At 38.0% G+C, this 25,618-nt stretch overlaps 2 protein-coding genes across 3 annotated transcripts in view; one reads left to right on the forward strand and one right to left on the reverse strand.

The window, feature by feature from the left end:
• CCDC102B (coiled-coil domain containing 102B) overlaps positions 1-25,618 on the forward strand; it is a 318,630-nt gene that overhangs the window by 45,734 nt on the left and 247,278 nt on the right. The window lies entirely within an intron of this gene.
• Positions 38-25,618, reverse strand: part of TMX3 (thioredoxin related transmembrane protein 3) — a 42,361-nt gene continuing 16,780 nt past the window's right edge. The window contains exons 5-16 of the mRNA XM_074355383.1: positions 25,309-25,354; positions 23,884-23,964; positions 21,748-21,847; positions 20,911-20,988; positions 19,232-19,298; positions 16,196-16,294; positions 13,325-13,382; positions 13,075-13,128; positions 9,973-10,029; positions 6,209-6,338; positions 4,896-4,964; positions 38-3,449 (exon numbers count right to left, since the gene is read on the reverse strand). Coding sequence (XP_074211484.1) covers positions 3,195-3,449; positions 4,896-4,964; positions 6,209-6,338; positions 9,973-10,029; positions 13,075-13,128; positions 13,325-13,382; positions 16,196-16,294; positions 19,232-19,298; positions 20,911-20,988; positions 21,748-21,847; positions 23,884-23,964; positions 25,309-25,354 — 1,094 coding nt within the window. The 3' untranslated portion in view covers positions 38-3,194. The remainder of the gene's footprint in view (positions 3,450-4,895; positions 4,965-6,208; positions 6,339-9,972; positions 10,030-13,074; positions 13,129-13,324; positions 13,383-16,195; positions 16,295-19,231; positions 19,299-20,910; positions 20,989-21,747; positions 21,848-23,883; positions 23,965-25,308; positions 25,355-25,618) is intronic.

Below are 25,618 nucleotides of genomic sequence, written 5' to 3' on the forward strand. Positions count from 1 at the left end.
CCAAAAGATAAATAGTAAAAAATAATAAACGGTTACATGTTTTCAATTAATTTATTTTAGAAAAACAAAGGTTTACAATTGGTGCCTTAAGGCAGGATATCATGAATTCAACAAGTTAGTAATACAGACTTTCAAAAACCTTTATAGATTAGTCCAAAGTAGAAAATTATTTTTTGCCCACTCTTGGACTCGGACACATTCAGAAAAAATATATATTTATAAAAATAAAATGGTAAACCTAACCTCACCAATTGATAGTCTTAACATCCTGCACTTATTTGAACAATTTCTGCATAATAAGATGAGTGATTTTTCCCTGTCCTACCTCCATATCATATGAAACAGTTATGAAAATATTTAAATTACTTTTTGCAAAATCCAAACCAAAAAGCTCCTTAAACAGAACACAAGAAGCATCAACAAGAACAAAAATCCACTAAACAAAAACAATATAGCTAATTATTTTACTATTGATATAAACCGTTCCTTCAGCCTCTAGACATCTGGCTCAATGTTATTTCTAAATCAGATACCAGGGAGCATTAGGTATGAAGAAGAAAGTGAAAATTCCAGGTCTAATGCACCTCAGGTAAGTTTCAGAGAGCTAGAAAAAGATTAATGTAGACAGTGAAACAAACAAAAAGGATTACAAGCTATAATGGGGTGCACAGCTCAATAAAAATACATACTTTCTCTCTTTGAAATATCTTTGAAAATTGTCTGAGGACCAGACTCAGCAAGAGCAAGCATCTAGGATCCTGTATTTGAAAAGTCAGAAACAGAACTTTATTGAAACTGCAAAATTGCAACTTACTGAAGGGTATTCCCCCAATGATATGTAATCACAGCACAAGACTCATCCCTGCGTTAGGATGATGGATCTGTGTCCTCCTACCAGATTAAGAAACCTACCTTTATTCTGAAGCCATTTTTCTAAAATGAAAACAGCATTTCTAGAAAACTCTGATATGATATTGAAAGGAAAACCATACTAGTGAGCAAAAGTTTTACATTTGTTTTGTGAGGTTTTTGTAACAATATCCTAAAGTAGAGAGAAGTAAAAAGCAAATGTTTAATACAAAAAAAAAATAAAATAATCCACTTATAATCCAAATATACATTTTGTTTTCCTAATAGATACATTTTGAAAACACACAAAGAATATGGGGCAACAGTATAGAGCTGTGAAAAACGGTGGCAGAGAACTAAAGCATTATCTTAAAGAGATGGAGATCTCAGAAGACAAAGATCACTGGACTTCGCTGATACACATTAAGCTCTACCTTTTTCCCCCCGTTTTGGTCTTTATCGGTGCACTTGACAAAAGACGAAACTATGCAGATGACAGACATCTGTCAGTGATAAACATGAAGAAAAAAGCAGTGACACTGCTACTCCAGTTTCCTCCTGTCACGGTGGCAGCTAAGACCCCCTTCCCTGGAGGTCAGGACTCCCGCGAGGCACCTGCACTCACCTGAGCTTCTCACTGCTGCAAACAAGCCCGACCGCGGCCATCGCTCATACTGACCTTCCAAAAGAATCTCTCCTTACTCGTTAGAGAGGCATCTCCTTGTCAAATTAACAGCATTTATTCCTAATTCCCATTTAAGAATAACATTTCATTCTGTGTTTCCTGAAGTTTCACTTGATTGCATATGTGCTTCACTTATAAAAATTATAATGGGGTGCCAAACACTAAGAATAAGTAATTATTATATCCTAAAAGAGTACATGGGTACAAGAGAGCAATTACCAGTCACTCCTTAGAACTTAAGATAGAAGAGTGAATCAGGTTAGTAGTGATCAGAATGGCATCAGAAATAACCACTGGGGAACCTTTGGGACCACAGCCCTGGACAACTACAGGATCAGGACCATGAATTATGTATTTTTAAAGTGATGAAACATTTTAAAAATGTCTAATAACTCAATGAATAACCACCCAAATAACAGTCACCTTAAATCCTAAACTTGGCTAAAATGAAGACCTCAAAAAATAAACTAATCTACAATAAACATACCATACTGGTATTAAAACAGTACCAATTTTGTACATTACTTGGGAAAGAATTCCTACGTTACTTTATTATGGGGAGAAGATGAGAGGTCACTGGCTGAACTGGATGACACACTGGGACAATGGGGAAGTGAACTGGCAGATCTCCTGAATCACCAGACGTGAATGTTAACAGGCTGATGATGTCACTCATTACTCATTGTGAACAGACACACCCATAATACCACATGGCAAGTGTATGCCAATGCACTTCCTGTGTATGTGTACGTATAGATATACATATGCACATATTAAATCCTAAGTTACCATAAACTTACACTATAAACAAAAATATGATATATATTACTTTTTAAAAAGCAGGAGGAGCTTTTTATCAAAGAAAAATTTTAGAAGAAATCCCAATATATAAAACAGAGAGAGGAAAAAGTAGGCTGTTCTGGATAAAGCAGGGCAGGAGTAACAGAGATCCTCCCTGCCTGCCATGTTGGCTGAGACCCCTACTAAGCGTCCAGGGCATGGTTTTAAATCACTGCTCCCAGTAAATCCTATTTATGCTGCAAAAACTGAACATAAGACTGTTTTTTCCCCACTTATATAGGCCCATATGAAAGTTTTATAATGCAACTGAGTATAAAGGTAAAAAGTAACATTTCCTCTCCTTTAAAAATAATAACAAAATAAAATCACTATGCTATACAAAATCATAATCTTAATTTGATCCTTGGAAAAAAGTTGTTAGTTCTCCTTAAAGTGCCTATATTTTAAAGACTTAATTTTGTCCATATAAATCTCATCCAAACGTGAGAAGAAACGGACGCTGGGAGGGGGAGGCACTCTTCTTCTCTCGCACATGTGTCTTCTACCTGACTGGCCAAGTTAAATATTCTGCCCAAGAACCTTAATGTTGTCACAGAATATTCAGATAGAGAAACATGCAAATAGAATTGATGTGGCATAACAACATCTATAAGGTAAACTCTGATGGAGTGTTTTGATTTTGCTCTTTGCTCCCAACATCTCCCCACTTACGAAAGGACTATTTTAACCCATGCAGTTGGTATTAGCAGAACACAGATACCATGTTCTCTTCTGTGAAGGTCATGATTCAGTGTCTGAATTCAATAAATAGACTCTTTAATAATTTGAATCCTATCAAGTATTTCATCCCGGGAAAGTCTTAATCCTTCTTCTTTTCTAACACATCCTTGGGTTCCTGCGCCGCAGGCGCTGGCGGGTCTGCGCCGCTCGGCTCCGGCTGCCCCGCGCCCTCGTCCGGCAGCGCGGCGCCGCCGCCCTCACCGCGCACCACTTCGTAGCGCTCGTCGTGCCCGTCCGCGTCCGCCGTGTAGATGCCGTAGCACATGATGCTGACGACCCCCAGCGGCAGGCCGAAGAGAAAGCAGCCCAAGAGCGGAGAGCTCCTGAACACAGACTGTGGAGAGACGGTCACAGCTCAGCTGCCCAGCCGCGCTCCGACAGAAAAAGCACACAGGAGCTCAAAACCACTACAGAGCTCTTCCTCTTGCCGCCATCCAACGTGCTTATAGTTCCAACGAATCAGTGTCAGTCTTTCTGTGGTAACTACCGTGTCAAAGACACTGTATAAGAGAAATTTTATATTCGGGGCGGGGGGGCCCCAAATACTCTCTCACCTTTTCAAAACATGTTTTCCTCACGTAACTCACGGAGCTCTCTGAGGCGGCCACTATGTGCCCAGAAGCTTTCTACCTGTCCCCTGACCATGGGAATCTAACACCCAGAAGGCTGTGTGGTTATTTACCATAAAGAAGGCAACACTCTCTTCACATGACATTTTTTTCACTTATCTGGTTAGTAGTAAAGCAACTTTAATGTAATAATTTCTCCCAGCTTATATATTGTCTCCTCAGCTCCTAGAAAAGCAAAAGCAATCTGAACAGGTTTTTCAACTATAATACACTCTATGGGTTGTTACTATAATTCTGAAGAACTAAGCAGACAGATTCAGAGGAGAGCAAGGTCACTTTGGCCTGAGATAATAGAAGACGTAACTGAAAAAAAGCATTTGGAGGCAGAAATTTAGGCATGAGCAAGAATTAGGCAGGCCAAGGTACAGCGTGAGCGCAAAGGCTGAGCTAGAGATTATGTGAGATGAACAGAGAATTCAGATCCAGGGCATCACTGGAATAGGGAAGGGAAGTGATCAAAGCTGAGTATCTTAGTAACAATAATCACACAGAGATGCACAGAATGGACTGGAGACAGGGCAAAAGGAGGTGAGGAACCCAGGTGGAGGCCAGAGCAGCAGCCAGTCATAAAGTGATAAGGGCCCAATCCACGAAATAAAGGTCACTGAGAAACTGAAGGGTGCATGGAATAAGTCTGAGATTATCAGCATCTAATTCTCACCGACAGGAGGTTAGGTCTACTTAAGCTTTTGGCCGTGATGAATGAAAACAGCCGTGATGCACCTCGACAGACCACCAGAACTAAGCTTAAGGCTCCAACAGATTTAGGGCTGCCTGCAGTCAAGGCGCCTGGGAGCTGAGGCTGGGATCGTAAGAGAGATTTCTTAGCATTCTCAGCAAGAAAGGTACAGATCCAAGGACTGAAAACGGCAAGAGGAGGAAAGAAACTGAAAAACACTTTGAGTCATGCAGTCAAGTTAAGTGATTCTGAATTCCAGTTAACTCACCAATCATACAGAAATGAATAACCAAAGAACAATTTCTACCTGATGAGTACCTCTTCTTAACATAAATACGGACTAGCTCTTATCTTGAAAGTTAAGACGTATTTTTAACAAATCCTCCGGAACTCCAGATTTTACTTTAGACATAACCTATATACCTATATATTCTTAACTATCAATAATGCTAAGACATCTGTCACAACTTACCACAATAGTAGATTTGGCATCAAAAACCATTCTTTTCAATCTCTGCAAAATGCTATCACCTCCTTGGGCCTTAAATTTAACAGGGAAAAAACAAATTGTTATTTAAGTCCTACGACTTCGCTTTTCTGTTACATAATCTTACAACTGCAGGTCAAGGGGTGACGACAGATCACGTAAAGCGCCTGAAAGAGCCATGGAGGAAGTGTTTACTGGCTTCCTGCCCCACCTTCCTTCTGGCTTCCTGTGTGCACCGGCTGCCTCAACCTCCCTAGCCACAGTCCAAGCAGCTGGGCTAAGGCTTCCCCACCCTGAGCGCAGGCCGGCCCCGCTTCTGAGGTCAGCGGAGTGTTACAGTGGCTACAGGAGATCTCTGCTGTCCTAGAGGGAGAGTTTCCCTGACGAAGAAGCTCAAAGAGAAAAGTGTTCGAAGGCAGAGGGAGAAAAATTCTTGATGAAAATCAACCAAATCTCTGCATTCAGCCACCGGCAAAGTCTGGCTCATTCCTGGAGTTTCACTAACTTACAAGTAGCTTCTCACTCGTACAGGGAGCATTCTTTCAGTAAGTGTTACTTTCACAAAAATCCCTATGCGACTGAGGGTGTTTCCAAAGAAGAAATACTTGTTACTCTGTGAGCCAACTTTCAAATAGTTTGTGTAAAGCTGAAACAAGTCTCACAAAATAGTAATTAAACTTCATGAAAGCACTGAAATCCTGTATTTTCTTTTCCATTTTATTCTAATCTATTGAATTAACATACATGTTGGTCACAACCTGCTGAAGAGGTTTCATGACCCTCTAAGATGGATTACTTCAATGAAAAAAAAAAACAACACAATACGGTCTACATATTCTCAGTACATTTCCTTTTAAGAAGCTATCTTATTATTCACAGGTTTCTTAGAAAACCAATCCGGATAACTTGATCTAACTGTATGTTTAAACCCCAGGAGGTACTAAGCCAAGAGAGCTCACTGTCAGAGAGCTCTGCACAATGCAGACGTCTCAGCATCCCTGGCCCCTGACTCTGAGTGCCAGCAGCACCTCTCAATCGCGACGACAACCTAAAACGCCCTCCAGATAACCCCTGAAGACACATTTCCACCCCCTAGCAGCCTCTGCTTTTTGAGCAGCCTCAGCCTTTGTCCTGAGTAATATGACTCTGTCTACAGTGTGAGAGAAGCAAGGATGGAGGCCTGCCCTTCACCCCAGGAGATGGCCAACTCTTCCTTTCAGAATCAGGAGAAAAGAAAAAAACTCATTTCTCCTCCACCTCCTCCCATCACCCCTTTGAAATGAAAGTGAACAACTTACATCGACTGTGCCATCCAAAATGTTATTAATGAACTGGACCATGTCTTCAGCATTATTAATCTGTCTATCTAATAAAAAGTACTGTTGGTTTGAAGTATTCAGTACAACCACAGTTGGGACTTTCAATTCACTGAAAATAGAAAAACAAATCAAAATGTACATTAAACACAGAGATAAATATTCTGATATTTGTCTGTATTATATCTAAATAACTAAGTATAAAAGGAGGGCTGTAATGGCTGTCCCTTCCTTTGTCTACATGAAGAAAACTTCAACTAAAGCATCAATTTAAAAAAGAGCTAAATTAAGATTTATGAAAAACACACGATTGTATACAGTATCAGACAGCTAAGGATTCACAATTAAACCTAAGGATAACAATGATTATGTATGAAATGTCAATTTCTGGGCAATATTGTTCCTTGCCACAATTATCTTAAACACTAACACTGTTAATTACATACAGGCCACCCCAGTTAAATGGAAATCGGGTAGGTGGAGAGAGAAGAGCTTGGTCACCAGAGTCACACTGCCTGTGCTCAAATCTGCAGCGTCCCCGTAATTTCATTTAAGCCTAATGGTTTTAATCTATAAATGAATACAAGGTGCGTGGGGGGTACCTATCTTGTTTTAAAAACTAAATGAGAAAACTAAAGTTAAATATCCAGCACATTCCTTGTACATACTACGTTCAATAAATACTATTCCAAATTCTCTGAACTTCCACTACCCCACAACATAATCACCCCCTCCTCACGGGTGCTTCAGTGAGATTCTAGATGTCAATTCAGCTTGCAGACAAAAACTGTAATAGTACTAATGTGTCATTTAATTGAAATAATTTTTAATATTTTTACATAATCATAAAAGGAAGGTGCTTAATTCTGTATGACACTACACATCAGGTCATGGTGAATGTATTATGCAAAAATACAAAACTCTACAGTAGAAACAATGTACACCACTATATTATCACCACATAAGTAACTCAGTCCAGCAGATTGCTTTCTTGTTCATAACTCTTTACTGTTCCCCGTGCCACCTCCTTCTCCCAAAGGGGCAAATGTGCTCATCTGACCCCTGATGCTGGGCTCAGCCACGTGGGCTGGCCAATGGGAAGGCACAGAAATGACTGAAGCAGAGGCATGAAGTGTGTTGCCTTCCTGTGTTTCGGTGATTGCCATGAGAAGAGAATCCCCCAGGAAAATAACCCTCCAGGGTCAAGGACATGGAAGACATGTGGGGTAGACCTGAACTTAACTGGCAGCTTGGAGCCGTGCCTGGCTATGCCCAGCCAAAGTCAGCCAAGCCCAGACAGCCGAGAGAGAATACACGATCACTCTTTTACGCCACTGGGTATCAGGGCGGTTCATTACCTAGTATGATTATTAGGCAACAGTTAACTGTGTAATACAAAAAAAAAAAAAAATCTTAGCTTCATTCTTGTTCATAAAAACACGAGGCAACTTCTGACTTACAGCAGCTTAGTTCTTGGTTATCATCATATTGCATCAGTAGCAAAAATAATCCAATTTTTATGGAATGGATTAGAACCTAGCTTTCCTACAAACATACATCTTATGAAAAAGTTAAATACAATGTACAGTTGAACTAGAAATAATTTGTTCTGAAGTAATTCAATGTTAATAATGACAAAAAATACACCTCGTCCTACTCCCTCTTAGCTGTACCCGCAAATACCACACCAGAGGGCTGGGAGCACCCTGTTTACTCTGAGAAACAGTGAACAACACAGTCGGCGCTGCAGTGCGATTATCTTATACAATCTCATGTACATGCCCTAAGTTAAAAACTGCTAGGCATCGATACTTACTAAATTCCACTAATTTATCTGTCAGTATTGCTGCTGTAATGGTTAAGAGTCTTTAAGGGCTTTAGGGTGAGAGATCTGGAGGAGAGGACTGGATCTCTTTGACTTACTTGCTGGGCATCCTTTGGCATATTACTAAACTTCCTTGAGTTTCTTCTAAGAAATTTCAAATTCCTCATCTATATAAAATGGAAGTAATAGTAGTACTTACACCTTACTGAGTTACTGTAAAAGTCAGAAAACATACATTGACCTCTTAGTCCAGTCATCATTATATGCCTTCTGTCTTCTCAAAAGAAAGAAAGGCAAAATATGAATTAAAAAAAAACCACACACAATAAGGGGTTGGTGGTAGAGATCATTCTTTCATCGTAACTGTTGCAAAATTTCTATCACACAACTCACACTAGATACAATGCTCATGAAGGAATGTCCATCCATCTCCAGAAATTGAGTGTTATTCTGCATCAAGCAGTTATTTATCGGATGCAAACTGCTTTGGCCTCTTGCCAATGTTTTAGACATCATTATATTGGTTTGCCTCCAAGGACGTTATAAAAAATGGTTGTGTCTAAGTCCCTACTAAGTATCCTGTAAAAATCCTATTATAAACACATTTCTGTTATAATGTGTTCCCCTTTGTGAAATTATACAGCATAGCAATTTCTCTTCGGTTTCCACAAGGGCAACTATACTACTATAAGCAAGTTATTTAATAGGTGATGGGAAACAAATAAACAATGTTTTTCTACTTTGTCTTCAGTATTAAAAATTTAAATTGTTTAAGTGCTTTTAACAATTTTAGAGATCTTTTATCTTCCTTTGTCTTGATTTCTTCATTACATATTGTATCTGGTACTTTGTATCTCTGGTAAACCCTTTCAAATCCTTACTGGATTAAGGACAACTAACTGAATGTAAATGAATGAGAGCAATGCTACTTCATAGTTTTGCGCTTTTACTTGAAGACTGTGCATGTTACTACTGGTCTGTAAGTAGGGCCCTCAGTGGTGCTGGACAAGTTCCACTGGGCTTTCCCTGTCTTCACATCCAGGCTATTTTAAGCCCCACTTTCCAAACGCTCTTATGTTTGCTATTACACTCTCTGCAGTCTTCATTCAGCTAACTTCTCTTTCTTTAGAACTTCTCCTAATTACTACCTCCTCTGGCAAGTCTTCTGAGTCCTTGTGCCTTCCTGTGATTGGCCTGGGGGTCTCTCTGTTTCCAGAGCTCTGTACCACACAGACCTTCTCACACAGTGCCGTAATCATCACGTTGTCTTACAGCAGACTGTACGTACCTGAAGACAGGGACTCTAATTTACTCACTGTTTTGCATCAACAGTGTATGACACACAGCAAATACTCACTAAATGTCCCCTGAATATAGCAGGCCTTCTTTAAAAAAATTTATTAATTCAGTATAGGTATGGTAAATGTTTTCTAATATCAAATTTCTGAAGTGACAAATCAGGTCTTCACATCATAAACATAATCAGCAATATTTAAAAATTGCGTATTTCCCTACAAAGTTAGTCTATTAAAATAAATTCTTCTAGAATAGCAGTTAATTCTTGGATGCTAAAAAAATTCCACTTAAGTTACATTTATTCATTAAAACTGAACTCAAGGTGCGTAGTAAACAGAAACTACAAAATTTACAAGTTTTTGAATGATGTTTTCTTTCCGAAATACTTTAAGTTATCAACATTAAGTTGGCTGTTTTTTTTAGTCTAGAGCAGTATTAAAGTTTAGTAGGTTTCAAATACAGATTTAAAAACTAAAGTAACGTATTTAATGGGAGAATGTCTGCATCAGCATATACCAATGGTTCACTTTCTTCAGCTGTGAGTCCTTCTGCCTCTGAGAAACAGATATTTAAAAACTGATAGAATGGGTAGCAAAATCATTTCATCATTTAGCATTTTACTTACGCCATCAGCAATGTATTTATATAGTCATTTCCATCCATATGGCCAAACTGAAAATCCCTAATCAACACCAACCAAAAAGAAAAAAAAAAAAAAAGAGAGCAATATTAAATACAAAAAAAAAAAAAGATAAATACAGAGAACTGAATTTAAGGCTTGGTAAGCATGTAAACTTTTAACATATAAATCACATACAATACATGTGAAAAAGAGTGAAGTCTACTGGGTTTTGAGATGCAAACACACTTCAATAATTAAGCAAATTTTAAGACATTTCTATTTTGTTTTGTAACATGTAACACTAGAAATATAAATATATAGTTATGCATCATTAGAAGACTCAGAATAAAAAGGGAGTAACAATTCAGTAATGTAACAAGTTTGTCCTGACTGTCCCCCATGGCAGTAACAAGCTGGTCTAACATACAGGAAAAACAGCACCTATTGTTTATTTTCCATTATTCTTTGAGTTCCTGTTAAAATTGTCATCTCTCTGCATCTGACTTGTGATTGCTCATTTAACTTTAACTCAGAGGTATGAGTAGACAGGCAACCTCATTTTATTGTGCTTTGCTATACTGTAGTTCCCAGATACTGTGTTTTTTCACAAATTGAAGGTTTGTGGCAACCCTGCGTTGAACGAGTCTACTGGTACCATTTTTCCAACAGCATCTGCTCATTTCGTATCGCTGTCTCTCATTTTTGGTAATTCTCACAACATTTCAAACTTTTTCATTATTGCTTTATCTGCTATGGCGATCTGTGAGCCATGATTTTTGATGCTACTGTTGTGATGTTCGGGGGATGCTATGAATCATGCCCAAACAAGACCTCAAACTTAAGCAGTGAATGTTGTGTGTGTTCTGACTGCTCCACCAACCAGCTGTTCCCCCATCTCTTTCCCTCCCCTGAGACATAACAGTATTGAAGTTAGGCCAGTTAATAACCCTATGATGGCCTCTAAATGCTCAAATGAAACAGTCCTACGTCTCTCACTTTAAATCAAAAGCTAGAAAAGATCAAGCTTAGTGAGGAAGGCATGTTGAAAGCTGAAACAGGCCAAATTCCAGGCTTCTTGCACCAAGCAGTTAGCCACATTGCGAATGCAAAGGAAAAGTTCTTGAAGGAAATTAAAGGAATACACAGTGAATACACGAATGGTAAGAGAGTAAACGACCTTACTGCTGATATGGAGAAAGTTTTAGTGGTCTGGATAGAAGACCAAACCAGCCACAACATTCACTTCTGCCAAAGCCTAATCCAGAGCAAGGCCCTAACTCTCTTTAAGTCTATGGAGGCTGAGAGGTGAGGAAGCTGCAGAAGGAAAGTCTGAAGCTAGCAGAGGCTGGTTCATGAGGTTGAAGGAGAGGGGCCATCTTCGTAACACAGAAGTGCAATGTCAGGCAGCAAGTACTGATGTAGAAGCTGCAGCAACTTATCCAGCAGATCCAGCTCAGATCATTCATGAAGGTGGCTACACTGAACAACGGCTTTTCAGTGTAGACGACATGACCTTATACTGGAAGACACTGTCTAGGACTTTCATAGCTGGAGAGAAGTCAATGCCCAGCTTCAAAGCTTCAAAAGACAGGCTGACTCTTTTGCTAGGGACTAATGTACCTGGTGACTTTAAGTTGAAGCCAAAGCTCATTTACCATTCTGAAAATCCTAGGGACCCTTAAGAATGATGGTCAACCTACTCTGCCTGTGCCCAATAAATGAGCAACAAAGCCTGGATGCAGCACATCTATTCACAACCTGGTTTACTGAATATTGAAGTCCCACTGTTGAGACATCCTGCTCAGAAAAAAAAGACTCCTCGCAAAATATCACTGCTCACTGACAATGCACCTGGTCCTCCAGGAGCTCTGATGGAGACGTACAATGAGATTAATACTGTCTTCTTGCCTGCTCACACATCATTCTGTAGCCCGTGGATCAAGGAGTCATTTCAACTTTCAAGTCTTATATTTGAAGAAATATATTTCAGAAGGCTACAGCTGCCACAGACAGTGATTCTTCTGATGGATCTGGGCGAAGTAAACTGAAAACCTCTGGAAAGGATTCATCAGTCTAGATGCCATTAAGGACATCCGTGCTTCATGGGAAGAGGTCAGATATCAACATTGACAGACATTTGGAAAAAGCTGATTCCAACCCTCGTGGATGACTTTAAGGTGGGGGGGGGGTTCAAGACTTCCATGGAGGAAGGACCCACAGGTGTGGTGGACACAGCAAGAGAACTGCAATCAGAAGTGGAGCCTGAAGATGGGGCTGAACTGCTGCCAACAACTGCGTGATGAAACCTGAACATGAGGCGCTGCTTCCTATGGACGAGCAAAGAAAATGGTTTCTTGAGATGGAATCTACTCCTGGTGAAGAAGCCATGAAGACTACTGAAATCACAACATTTAGAGGATTTAACTTAGTTGATAAAGCAGCAGCAGGTCTGAGAGGACTGACTGCAATTTTGAAGGAAGTTCTACTGTGGGCAAAATGCTACAAATGCTACAGAGGAATCATTCCTGAGAGACAGAGTCAATCAATGTGGCAAACTTCGTTGCTGTCGTATTTTAAGAAAAAGCCACAGCCACCCTGATCTTCAGCAACCTCCACCCTGATCAGTCAGCAGCCACCAACATCAAGGCAAGACCCTCCGCCAGCAAAAAGATTGACTCGCTGAAGACTCTGATGATGGTTAGCATTTTTTAGCAATAAAAAAATTTCTAATTAGAGTATGTACACTTTATAAGCACTAGGAAACCAAAACTTTTGTGACACGCTGTACTGCAGCTGTCCGGAACCAGACCTGCAACACCTCCAAGGTGTGTGTGCCCGTGTGCGTGTATTTCCTCAACACAAGCTCATCCCAAAGCCCATCAAGAAGCAGGTAAGAAAAAAAGTTGTTTTTTTTCTTTAAACTTGTAGGACATATATCAACAAACTTCAAGTCCAGACAATTTATACCGAAATGAAACATGCTATAATTCACTTCAGCTCCTTGATTCATCTTTGAAAGTATGAATTACTCCTACATTTGCTTTACTATATTATGAAACATAATTAAACAATGATAATGGCATCTTCCAGAATGCACACACTGACCTGTGGAACTGGTCTCTATAATCTCTAGCAACTTGCTGAATAATTGACTTTAATCTGTGAAAGAACAAAAATCACATGAATATTCCATCTCGTCAACCTGAAAAATGTAATTATTCAATTATAATTTCTGCTGTCTTATCTAATATCTAATACTGCAGGAAAAGTAAAATACTATTCAAGTGTATCTGAAGCCACGTAAAGTCTGAGCTGGATGACATCTGAAGGTTAAATGTGTGTCAAGGCACTGTACCTGGTATGTTCAGCTGATGTGTTTTTCTCATCAATAACTGCAATAGCCACGAGCTTTCCTGAAATGAAGAATGACATCCAAATTCAGTAGCCGTCATTACACAGACTTTTCAATTATTACTGTATTATGAATAGGGAATTAGTGTATCATTTCTAGAGTTTAATTCCAATTAATCTAAACATGCTATGCTTAGTAGAGTGAACCAGAGAATTAGAAGACTCCAAGTGACAAATTCCCCCCTCCCTCCCACCCCCCCAGGGTAACTAATAGTAAATATTTAATAATTCATATACTCAGATTGTATTTTTTCACACGACCCACAAACTAAGTATTTTGTTGAAAACTAAAACCATTAGGAACAAGTTGATAAAGGAAATATACCAAGAATGACTGCAGTGCGAAAAGAATGGTATAGGACAATAAGAAAGTCATTTTTACAGTGTTATTCTCTTTGGTACCAAGGGCTACTGCTTGCTAATAATAATGCATAAAATAAAACTGTCGCAAGTTTATTTAACCCTAAACAGAACATAAATCATATTCATCTCTCATATTCTTTAGGATGGCAGCATGACATTATAACCAGAGCGCTGGTACTGGAGTCAGAGCCCCAGACACTAACCCAACAGTGTCCATTACACTCCATGCCTGGGAGAACAGCAGTGAAGCACACTGTCTATTAGCTGTGTGACTTAACCTCAGTAGACTTCAATTTATTTTAGAAAGTAACATTTAGTTCAGTTACTGGGAGAGTTGAATGAGCTGACATGTACAAAAATACCGGGACACTTTCTGGCTGAGAGTAGGTATATAAACATAAGATTAAATCAACAACCTTTCAATATCACTACCACATCTTAATGCTTTTTCTCTGATTTCATGCTTAAATTCTACACAAACATGTCTTGAAATTCTACACAATCTTGATTCTTCTTTAACTCTCAGCTAAAAACATTAGTTCACAGTGCTTATTTCCCCTCCCGAAATGTTACTTCATTTACTGTTCAGTGCTTGGTTTTCACTGTGCTTCTTTAACTTTCAAGTGCTTCATGAGTTTTTTTTCAAAATGCCTCCGACATGTCCAGCATCTCCCCACAGGCCAGCACAGGCAGCTTCTCATGCATTAATTTCAGTTACTGAGCACCAAGCAATGTGCCCGGCACCGGGCTAGTTCCTGAGGCCGCGGTGAGGAGCACACAGACCCAGCACTGCACCCGTGGGAAGCACAGTCTAGCGGGGACAGTAATCACACACAGAGACGTGTGGTTAACAATTAGAAGACTTCGAAAAAAAAAATAATTAGAAGACTTCGGAAGGAAGGGAACACAGGTTTATAAAAGAATATTACAAGGTAGCTAATGTAGTTTGACGGGGTTAGTAAAAGGTTTTCCTAAGGAAGACACAGTTGGTCTGAGTTTGACAGATGAGTATAAATACACTACACATTTCCAGGCAAAGAAAACAGGATGTCTAATGGTGCTGGTGCAAGGTGCACAGCCCCCTTAAGAAACTCCACAGTCAGTGTGGCTGGACAAGGGACAGGTGAGGAAAGAGGAGAGAGATGTGTCTAGAAAGGAGGGGCAGGGACTTGCAGTTGCCAGAACTTCTGAGAAAGACATGAAGAATCTGAAGCTGCCGAGAGCCGGCAGCCCGTTGCAGTGCTTATATGAGTGGGCAGCAGTGCTTACGTGACAAGTGTCCTGCTAGGACAACAGGCAGGGCACAGCCGAAGCTGACCCCCATGCAGGGCAACTCTGCTGGGCACACAGACACACTGCCATAGCCAGCTTCCTTCCAAACTGACCTGGGAGAAGACATTGAAGACAGCCGAAGCCGCCTGTGTTAACTACCCCGAGGTCAAGCTGTCTCCTACGAGTACTGTACTGAAGGCAAAACTACATATTCCCACATTCTCTCCTTTCCCTTTACGTGGGCCACCGTGAATCAGAAAGTAAAGAAATCAGAAGGTATCCACATCAGCTTCCAGTACTGAGCTGGTACTCGCCTCCCTGTGTAAGGCCAGCAGAGACAGACGTCACCAGTCACAGAACACTGAACAGCCGGCTCAGGACCAGACAGTTATCATCCTACGACAATTACACAGTAACAGGTGTGTGTGTCAGAGCACTTCCAAGTTGAGTTCTCATCAGAGTCAAGAGCAGGGAGTCATGAAGAGGAAGCTCCCTGCCTGTTACTTCTTAGCCTTGAGTAACGTTTTCCCATTCTTTTAATCTAAAACTATACTTTCATCCTACTTAGAAAGTTTTGAATGGAAACAAATGTGGCAACAATAACTATGATTTATTTCTTATTCATAATTTGTTATAAATTTACAAAACACTTCCTAAAACTTACATGGTTAGTTTCTCACAATTTTAGTAGTTTATATCTGAGACCATTCAGCTGGCTTCTTACAGCTTTTCTGCATCTATATTTATATTTGCTTTGCCTATTATTTTCAGTCATGTAACTCCAAGAAACCATGTCAATTTGATGCCCATATTTTCTTCCCAAGTAAAAGCAGGCCTTCAAAGGGTATGATAAATTGTATTCCCACTCCTATTACAAAATCAGCCTCCTGACTATAGCTTCCTGAATGGTTATTTTTTCTCATTTCCTGACTATCCAGACTCCAATTTCCCTGCCACTATCAGCTGTGTTAGTAAACCCTTGCTAGCTGATCTTTACTCAACATAAGTATGCTCTTTGGTAATATTAATCTATAGTCTCATAAAGCTGAGTTGGCATTCAAGTATGAAAGAAGGAATGAAATTATGAAATAGAACTTAAAAACTCATATCCTACAGATTTAAGTGATCAGCTAAGGGAAGCTAGTGTAGAGTAATGCAGAGCTGTATGCATGCTTGTTACCGGTGTCTCCAAGTTCATACAAGAGGAAGCCGTCCATTGTAAGGTAATTCTGAAACCTCTCCCTGTTGATCCAAGATGACAGATCACCATCTTCATACTCTTTAAAACAAAACAAAGTTGATAAATGATAGTGTAAATACATTAAATGTTTGTGATTAATCCAGCAACATGTATCAAATGTCTAACATAGGATCATAATCCTAAATTCATAAATTTCATTTTTAGGAAGCTATTCAAAGCAAACAATCAAATATAAAAAAAGGATTAATGCCGGGGGGAGGGTATAGCTCAGTGGTAGAATGCATGTTTTGCATGCACAAGGTCCCGGGTTCAATCCCTAGTACCTCCATTAAAAATAAATAAATAAACCTAATTACCTACCCCCTAAAACGAACAATCCCCCCAAAAGAGGATTACTGCACAAAACAATCACTATAGCATCATTAAAAAATAGCAAAAAATAAATAAAAATAAAGGAAATAACTGAAATATAAACAGGAAATAATTTAAATCATTATGGTACACACTGAAGACCATTTATAGATAAAAAATTATAATCATTAAGTGGTAAAGCAGTAGTAAAACAGTATTATGACATCATTGTAACTATAAAAAAATAAAGTATGAAAAGAATAACAGAATGACAAAATGAGGGCCTAACTCCTACTAAACAGTTTGCCTGGGTTGATAGTTATTCTTGGATTATGGCACTATGGGTAGTTTTTATTGCAATTTCTTTTCTTTTCTCTATTTTATGACACTTTGCCCTAAGTTTACAACCCTTTTTCATATGTAAAACTAACACAAACACACACATAAAGCCACAGTACTTAGCCCTTTTCTAACATCAAATACTTCCTCTGATAGCAGATAGGAAACATTTACAATATCCAAGAGGATTATGTCCTGACTAGAAATGTAATTCTGAAAAACTATTACAAGCGTGTGGAAAGGAGGCTGATGCAGGAGCCTGCCAATACATCTGGCTGAAGACTGGATTCTATTGATTTCTTGAAAGATGTGCTTTTTCTGTCACTTTCATTGCTTAACAAAATATTTTCAAGTTATCAAACATATAAAGTAAGTAATATACAAATCTAAAAGTATTTACGGATTAGAATTCACAAATTAGAAAAATAAACATAAAACCAGAAGTTGATTATTGGGCCACAATCTCCACTCCAGGTCAAAAGCAAATTTTCTAAAGATTATACACAAAAGCGGTAAGTCTAAAACTCACTGGAAAATAAACTGTCCTCCTGAGCTTCATCCCAATGCTGCTGAGCTTACTAACAAGGAAAACAGGATACGCATTCAAAGCACACCCTTTATAGGAAGACTTCAGGCAGGTTCTGAGTGCTGACTAGTGCATGGTAGAAAATGCCGGCCTTCCCAACAGCTGTAGGTACTCAACACATTACTCCCGTCTTTCTCACGCACGGGAGGCCACACTGAAACGTGGACAGATGAGGGGCACTTTCTTAGCCATAAGTAAAGAATACATTTAAGTCTAAACAGATAGGATTAGGCTTTTTCCAAAAGAAGCGAAGCAGCTGAGTTGTTTCTAAACTCACAGCGGAACTAGAACAAGAGACTCGAAGGCTGAAGCTTGATGATGCCACTGACTGTTTTAACTTGGAAAAAATCAAAAGCTATCTCTTTAATCCTGTTTATCTGTAAAACAGTATGAATGCTGATCTCAAGAGATAATGATCCAAACAAGACAATACACACGAAGTGCTTATCACACAAGGAGTGTAGTAGTCAGAGAGGAAGTGGATGGAACTGATGCAGATGGGGAGTATTTTCCGTAACACGTTTTCATGTGTGCAAGTTCCTCTTAACCTCCTTTTAAGCCCAATGTCTCATGTAGCCATTCAACAAATATCCAGTGAATGAGCAAATGAATGAACCTACAATTTAATTACGTATCTATCTCTCTTCATCTAACAGTCTTAGTTATCTCCTTGGTAATCTCAGGATATTAGTTTATCTGCCTTACTGCCTGCATCGCTGATTATGGTGAGGGTAAAATAAAAATATCAAGTTAAGTACACAGGTAGTATCTGCTGTATAAAACACAGAAAATAAACAGTGATTATTATATTATAGCAAGAAGCAGCATTCAGTCCTCACATTTATTTAAAGATAGTGAAGATGTAAGATTTTAGATCTGCTTAGTCTTCACAATGTTACTGTCAAAACAATTAAAAGGCTCCTTTTACTAAAACAAAATAATCAAAATATTCCTTTTATTAGATATTACATTCATTTTGAGTTATTTAAGCAACTCAAAGCTTATACCTCTTAAGCAATTCTACTTCCTTTTCCATCATAAAATGATGTAACAGAGCAGGACCCTATGCTATGGGGCCTCCTGGGACAGACCCCTCCCCCATATCCTCTGCTTTAGCTTCTCTCTAAAGTACCCTTATTACACAGAGGTCAACTGCTACTGGGATTTGCTAAAATACTTCATCAACAAAAGAAAAATTATTGAAGCAAAGGTGGTAAGATCTTAGTAACTGTCTCACCTCGCTGATGAGTACGTATGTAGAGTCTCATTATTTTAGCACTGTCTTTACTATAATATGTGTCTGATATGATCAAAAGAGACTAAGGGTTTGTTTCAACAAATAAATGGTGAATGGCAGGTGGCTGGTTACTTCTGTCAGGGAGGGAGAGATGAAGCTAGAGACAAATACCCAGGGCTGCGTCACTACTGAAGATGGTTTAATTAATTTTGAATATCTTAAAGTAATGTATAGAAACTGCATAGGGCTCATTTCTAAAAAAGGCAAATGATCTGACAAAGGAAAAAAAAAAAAAGAAATTCACCATAGGTAAACTCAGAATTAAAGAAGAGTGAATGGAAAAACTGAAGTTGAAGGGTAAAAAATACCTGGCAGTCATTCAACCAATGGAAATCACAAGCCGTAGCTACATTTACCAACTCTTCATCAACACTGAAGCCCATAACAGACACAACATTTTACTTACAAAATATTTTCTATGAGTTAAAACTTTGGAACTTACCATCATAAACAAAGTAGGTTTCATCTTTGAAAACAAGCACCGCAGGCATCTCTTTCAGGGTCACATACTACAAAAATCAGAAAAAAATCAGAAGTGGAGGTGACTTTCACCATTAAAAAGATTCTAAAGTAGCCATGATTTCAAAAGTACTGAAAGATACTGGGGGGTGGGGGGACCACAATGATAATAACAACAAAAAAGTTACAAACAATTTAAAAGAGTCGAGTCAATCCCAAGCTCATCCAAGGCCTGGGCCTGATGACTCGTTACACATCGCCGGGCACAGTGTACTGTCTGCTGTGGTGAAAACATGGAATTTTCTTTGGTGAACAGACCCAAAGGTATCACAGGAAGCAAATGACAGGAGGCACTCTGAAACAGCAGCAGAGCCGGGGCTAAGGTAGCAGCACCCGTCACCCAGGCTGTGTGACAAGGAGCCTGGCACTTCACCTGGGGAGTTGGCTCCCCATAAATCGAGGACACCGAGCACCCACCCACTGGGCCTGGGGAGTTAGAATTAGATCTCCCAACATACATGGAACAGGCCTGGGCTGCAAACCGCTTTATAAATGGTAATTAATAGTAAGAGACTCATTTAGTAGGTACCTGCTTCTTACACCTGTGTTGTACTTATTTCAAAATTGGAAAATTACCGTAGAGAAATCAGTATTAGAGCAGAAAAGATATAATTTGGGAAAGCCATGCAGAATTACTGCACAAGTGTGGTAATACTGAAAGTTACAACAAATCAATGGTAAGTAATAAAATAAAAATAAGGCCAGCTGTCTTGGAAAGACTGAAAAGGGAGGGAGGCATGTCTCAGGTAATACAGAACGACCTGGTTACATTGCTACTGGAAACTGCTACAGCCCCGCGACAGTGACCGTGTTACGGGCAGGCGCAAAGCACCGGGGCCAGGCTCCTTCATCAGGCCGGCCTCTGTTCCCCACTCCTGGCAGCTCGGCCGCAAAGGTGCCTGAAGTGTTTTACAGCGTTCTGGATCCTTTGCTGTGCTTAGGACTCGGGCCCTCTCACCTCCCCCAATACTTACATCCCCTGTCTAAGTTCATTCATACAGCCTTGACTTAGCTCCAAACCCTTATACCCAACTGCTTATCTCATGCTTGTTCTTAGATGTCTAATGCATCAACTTAAATTAAAATAAACAATTCTTTGATCACTGCCCCGCCACTGTCCCTTCCCCAATATTCCCAAGCTGTTCACTCCACTCCGCCAGGCGGGCTCTCCCCTTGGGACATCTGTAACACCTGTTCTGTGTGTGGCTCCTTCACACCTGTAAGTCCCAGTTCAAATCTGTGTTCTCCTCAGACAGGCATTTCCTAATCAATCAACCAAGAGCAGCCATCCCCCTCTAAATGTCCCTCCTATAACACCGCTCCTTTTTTTTTATAGCAGCTATGATCTTCTGTTTGTAGACTTGCTTACTGAGGACCACCACCTCAGTCTGAGGGCCCCAGAGAAGACTGCATCTACAACACTAAAACTCAGCCCACTTCCATCCACGACAATGGAAGCTCCACCCAGCAGGACCCTGATGATCTTGTCATCAATGACCCAGGGCTCATAACGGTGTATGGCACACGATCAAAGGACAATAAGTAGCTGCTGAATATATGTACATATTAATACGTTATTTAAAATCCAACTTTAAATATTACCTCAGGAACGACTTCTTCTGAGGCAGAATAAAAGTATGTGTAAACAATTAACTCTGAAGCAGCATCGATGTATTTCTCCTGAAGATACAAACAGAAAAAAGTGACTCTTCAGTATCAATCAATATCGACCATAAATTTGTTTTCTGTATCTGTGAGTCACCAGAAATTGATATGTTATAAATTAACTATACTTCAATTAAAAAAAAATCACAATTCATTCCTTATTAAACATTCAGAGAAAGCAGTATCACTGCTAGGTAGTTGCTACGTTAAGTCCTTTCAGGTGAAAAAGTGAAATACAAAGAAATGCAATAAACTGTTTCTAAAGCAAAAGACCATCGTAACTAACTGCTTTCATACTCCTTTGGTAACGTTCACTGAAGAGAACAAGCTCAAATCGTATTTATTAATTTAATTTGATTACAGGAAGAGAGATGTGGGTGTTTACACACATGCAAACACACACATACATCTATCTATACAATAATCTTAAGCCAGTGAGCTTCTGCCTTTAAAACGTTTACACTCAAACTACATTTTGCAGTCTCAAAGGCTCAAAACGCTAAAAAGCAACACAAAATTTATTCAGGTCACTAACAGAAAAAATACAAAGGCAGGCAACATCCACCCACTTTTTACTCAGTTCTGTTTCATGAAGCTAAACACCACAGAGGACACATGACAAAGTGTCTTTATTTAAAAAATACTTAGATTGAACTAAAGTATCTCTAGTAAGAGTGAAATAAGTCTCGAGTTTTTGGTGAAGTCTTAGTTATACAGAAAATTGAATTATAGTATCTCTGTGTTTGTGGATTAAAAAATTAAATCATTTGATACCTTCAAAGGTGACTCTCCACCTATATAAACAAAAAATACACGATGTCTCTTCCGGACATGTTCAAACATTTGCTGACTTGGAAGGGGCCGAATTAGAGCTCTGTTTGAAAATAAAACAAACCAAAAAAGAAACTTGCATTTGAACTAAACATAGTACATAATTTACTCCTATTTATATGACAGTTATCATGTCTAAAGTTATAAAGTTTTAATACTGTATGAACTGCATTGTAAGTATATCACTCAATCCACATAAATCTAATAAACTATAGCTCATACCCATATAATAAAAATGTAGTACCTACAGTTTAATCTACCAGTTTAAAAAATAAGCTTTAAATACACCCCTTTAGAGAGTCTCATCTTAACCAATATTTTGAAAGGCAAAGATGGAATTATAATCCACTTAGAACAGTCAGCTAAAAACAAAACAATCCAAATGAGAATTATTTTTTTTTCTCCCTTTTAAAAGCTCATTCACACACATTGTGAAATACGATCCCAGGAGTTTATAATACTGTATTTAGAATATTTAAGTCTTACTCTGTCCACTTAAATGCTAGTTTTAAAATAGCCTATAAAGATTAAAATCTAAAATGTTTCACAAGTATATTATTCTTTTCAGAACAAATAAAGTGGAAACTGGTAGTCATGATATCATATGAGAATCTCATGAAGAGAAAACAAAACTACAAAAAGTTTTATTATACAATTCATATTTCAAAGCCAAATAGACTGAGAAATGAATTACATCAAAGGATATTACAAAATATGACTTAGAAAATATTAAAAGCTAAGAGGCAGTCTTCTTTTAAACGCAGTCTATAATCAGATTTTTACTGCACCACATTTGCAAAAAGAACAAAATGTATTTTGCGAAGGCAAACGTTTTCAAAACGCACAATTATTTAAATACATTGCATCACTCTAGCCTCTATTTTAATATTTAGTAATTAACTGTAAGTGACGCAACTCCAGAACTGATTCTTGAAATTTCCTTCGCAATAGAGTCACTCCTAAGACACATCAGAAGGCCACCTTAAGCTTAAACTAGAACTCATTAAAAATTGCCAAAACATAAAGACTAATATAAACACATGGGGGAGTTATGTGATTCTACTAGCAACTCCCTCATATAATATAAAGATACCTCAAAATTTATTTATTCACAAAGAAAATGGAATATGTAATCAATAAAAAAATTCAGTGAAAATTACACTTTATAAAGCTTTGCAAACTTTAATATACAAAGATCATCCCTAATTCTGTGCCTTTTCTCACATAATTTAAGCTAGATAGTATCATGCAACCAAACAAATCCATCCCAATATTTCAATTTACCTTAAAACTATACAAAGCTATCAATGTGAATACATCCTGTCGAACTCATAAGTGCCTATACTTTCAAAATCAAAGTACCTATCTTGATAAATGTTCTCTTCAAGAAGCTACACATAATCATATTAATTATAAGCATCAACTTTCTTTATAAGCTAGCAAGATGTAGATTAAAAAAAAAAAACACATTCAAACCGACAGGAAACTCTTACAGAAGAATTTCTGTTCTCTTAGCAGTAAAACTTCAGACATCTGTAACTTAAAAAGATCTCTAGGTTCTAAGTATGTGACATGCTAAGCAAAATGTACACTGATACCTCACAGCTGGCATGAAGAAGCATGTGAAAGACGAGGGCAAGTATTTTAGCTGCATCTAAAAAACATTTTCTAGTATCACAGGCTAGGGATTAAATCCTAAGTCTACTCACAACAGGTAGACTTAACTGAAATTAGACAAGAAAAATAAATTAATATACACCAAGCAGTGCAAAGCAAAATCGTAATAAAATAAAAGTTAAGATTCACAAAGTTGTCAGAAGTAAACAAGTTTTGAAAATGTATTTAAAAATCCACTGGGAAAAAATTCTATACACAAAATGAAGTTCACTGTGAGGTTAACAAGTACCTAACACATATTACAGACCCTTTTGTTTCTTTAGAGGATCTCTTTCCATATGCTACACAACCCTGTCTTTCCTTAAAAATAAACAAATTATATTTAGGGTAAATACCTAAAAATATGTATGTTCTATATGGTCTATTAAAATACATGTAAGGGCCTTCATAATACGAACTTACCCAGACACTCTGTGAGCAAACTCAATTATATCATCTTTAGTTCGCGGTCCTCTGTAATTATAGGCCAAGTCCCCCTTCAATCTTAAAAAGAAAAAAAACGGGTAAGAGTCTAGATTGTTTCAAGTGTTTTCGTATTTAACGTTAATCACTCTCTACTGTTACACAAATCACAGCCTATAAAACAGTAAATGCAGTGGAGTTTCAGAAGTTGCATAATCACGTGAAAAACAGCAGGTGACTAGCTGCAGGGAACCAACAGCTCAAAACATAAAGAATACACGGAAATATTTCACTCTGTATTTGACAGCTGCATTGTGCCTATGCCTTCTGAAAACTGAGTAATATACCCACAGCCAAGAACCTGTCAAAGTATTACAATTCTCACTATCGTCTCTACTAAAAGGTACGTGAAAGGATAGAGAATTAAAAGTATTTTGGTAAAGGTAAAATCAATTTTAAGCAATACAACATCAAAGTAACCTGACAGATGCTCCAAGATTACAGAGTAAAAACAATGCATAAAACACCTCTTCTAGAAAATTAGATAATTCTCCAAAAGCCTACCAATGAATTATGTGTCCAACTAACTGAAAGTGAAAAAAAAAATTGTGAAAGTACAACAGAACACCTGTAATAAAACAGAAAGAACAGAAAAGATAATTTACTTAACACAACAAAGTAAAAGAGGCTTAGCAAACATTTTTAAACAGCGGGGGAAGGAGGGAGGTGAACACAAAACCCAAGAAATAAGAAAATTAAAATTAGTCAAATTTTAAAATTTGAGATTTTAAAATACTAAAGTAAAACCTTATTTTAGTAAAAAAATAAATTTCAAAATAACTCCTCAACTCTCCACATTACTGAAATAAGAATGAGATCAGGACCAAAGTCATGATGAGAAAATTCAATAAAATCAAGATTATAAAGTAAGCCCTTTAGAATTATCACACTATTTCTTCTCATTTATACACTCTGTATTAGACCTTATCAGTATCTACAGATGAGGATTAACAACCATCAATTTGATTTTCTTTGTTTTTTCATGTCTAATGAAATATGTCTATTTTAATTATAGAAAAGTAAAATTGTTAGGAGACAGGATTCACAAGTTAGAAAACACTCTTGAGCTCCTCAAGGATAAAAGACCATTCCTACTTTACAACTGTACACCTCGTCCTGCTCAGTGCCTGTCACAATAAACTAAAAACACCTCTGGTGACTTAACCTTACAGCACCATTTACTTAAGTACAAGGAAAAGTACAGAGATGCAGTCCATCTCCCCTGACCACACACTGCACCTAGAAAGAACTGCTGAACCCAAATCTTCAACCCTGGTCCAAGGAAGCTACTAGAAATGATGTAATAAAATGTAAGTAGAGTGAACTAATAAAAATACACATATAAACATACGACACTCAACTTACAGCTTAATTGTTGGATAACCTCGAACTCCAAACTCTGAAGCAATGCCTTGATAAGAAAAAGAATAAATAATTCTAAATTTTTTTAAATGAGAAACTAGATAATAAATGAGCCTTTTACTTTAAAAAAAAGATATATTTATACAAACCCATATAGACATATTTTTAATTCTTAAAAAATAATATAAACACATACAAAAAAGAAAAAAATGACATTCTCATACAAAATAATTACTTAATAATCCAACCTATGGTCTGCACAAACTACTATGACAAAATAAAAAATAAATGCCAAAAAAATAAACTTTTATCT

Source organism: Camelus bactrianus, chromosome 30 (genome assembly GCF_048773025.1).
Source record: "Camelus bactrianus isolate YW-2024 breed Bactrian camel chromosome 30, ASM4877302v1, whole genome shotgun sequence".
In the NCBI taxonomy this organism is placed as follows: domain Eukaryota; kingdom Metazoa; phylum Chordata; class Mammalia; order Artiodactyla; family Camelidae; genus Camelus; species Camelus bactrianus.